This window comes from Geospiza fortis, unplaced genomic scaffold (genome assembly GCF_000277835.1).
Source record: "Geospiza fortis unplaced genomic scaffold, GeoFor_1.0 scaffold27, whole genome shotgun sequence".
NCBI lineage: Eukaryota > Metazoa > Chordata > Aves > Passeriformes > Thraupidae > Geospiza > Geospiza fortis.
Window position 1 is genome coordinate 4429035 of NW_005054329.1, and position 537 is coordinate 4429571.

The 537-nt window shown below is 48.8% G+C and overlaps 1 protein-coding gene across 7 annotated transcripts in view; it reads left to right on the top strand.

Annotated features, from left to right (window-relative positions):
• Positions 1 to 537, top strand: part of RAPGEF1 (Rap guanine nucleotide exchange factor 1) — a 52453-nt gene that overhangs the window by 37381 nt on the left and 14535 nt on the right. For all 7 annotated transcript variants that reach the window (XM_031057226.1, XM_031057221.1, XM_031057224.1 and 4 more), the window contains one exon: positions 278 to 366. In XM_031057226.1, the coding sequence (XP_030913086.1) occupies positions 278 to 366 (89 nt within the window). The remainder of the gene's footprint in view (positions 1 to 277; positions 367 to 537) is intronic.

The following is a 537-nucleotide window of genomic DNA, read 5'->3' on the forward strand; positions in this document are numbered from 1 at the left end:
CAAGACAACAGCTGACTTATGTTGTAACTTTCAGCATCATTTCACAATGTTAAAAGCAAACAGTACTAATTACACTGGTCTCCAGAGATGGTCCCAAATTTCCTGTCTGATTAACTTCTGTGTTTTCCTGGCATTTGGCATTAACTTGCATCAATCTTTAACTGCTCTGTAGGAATTTACAGTAAAGGGCCATTTAGAGGCAGGCAGACTGTAAATGCAAGGCTGGCTGGGCTCAAGGACCCCGTGTAATGATGAAAAACTCCTTTTCTCTTGGCAGGAATCTCCCCCTGTCAAAGATGGCCACTCCAAAGACTCTGCTTTGAACAGCAGTGCCATGGGGAAGGAGGGCAAAGATGGTGCTGAAAGGTGAGCCTTGACCCCTGGTGTCCTCCTTCCAGGTTCAAAGGGTGCAGAGCCCCAACATCCCCTCTGCCAAACCATCCTTGGGGCTGCCTGGTGTGCCCTAAACCTCCTCCATGTTGTCTAAACTTCTGAGCCCACTTGTCTTGCACAGCCAGTGCCTGGTGGGACCCTGCT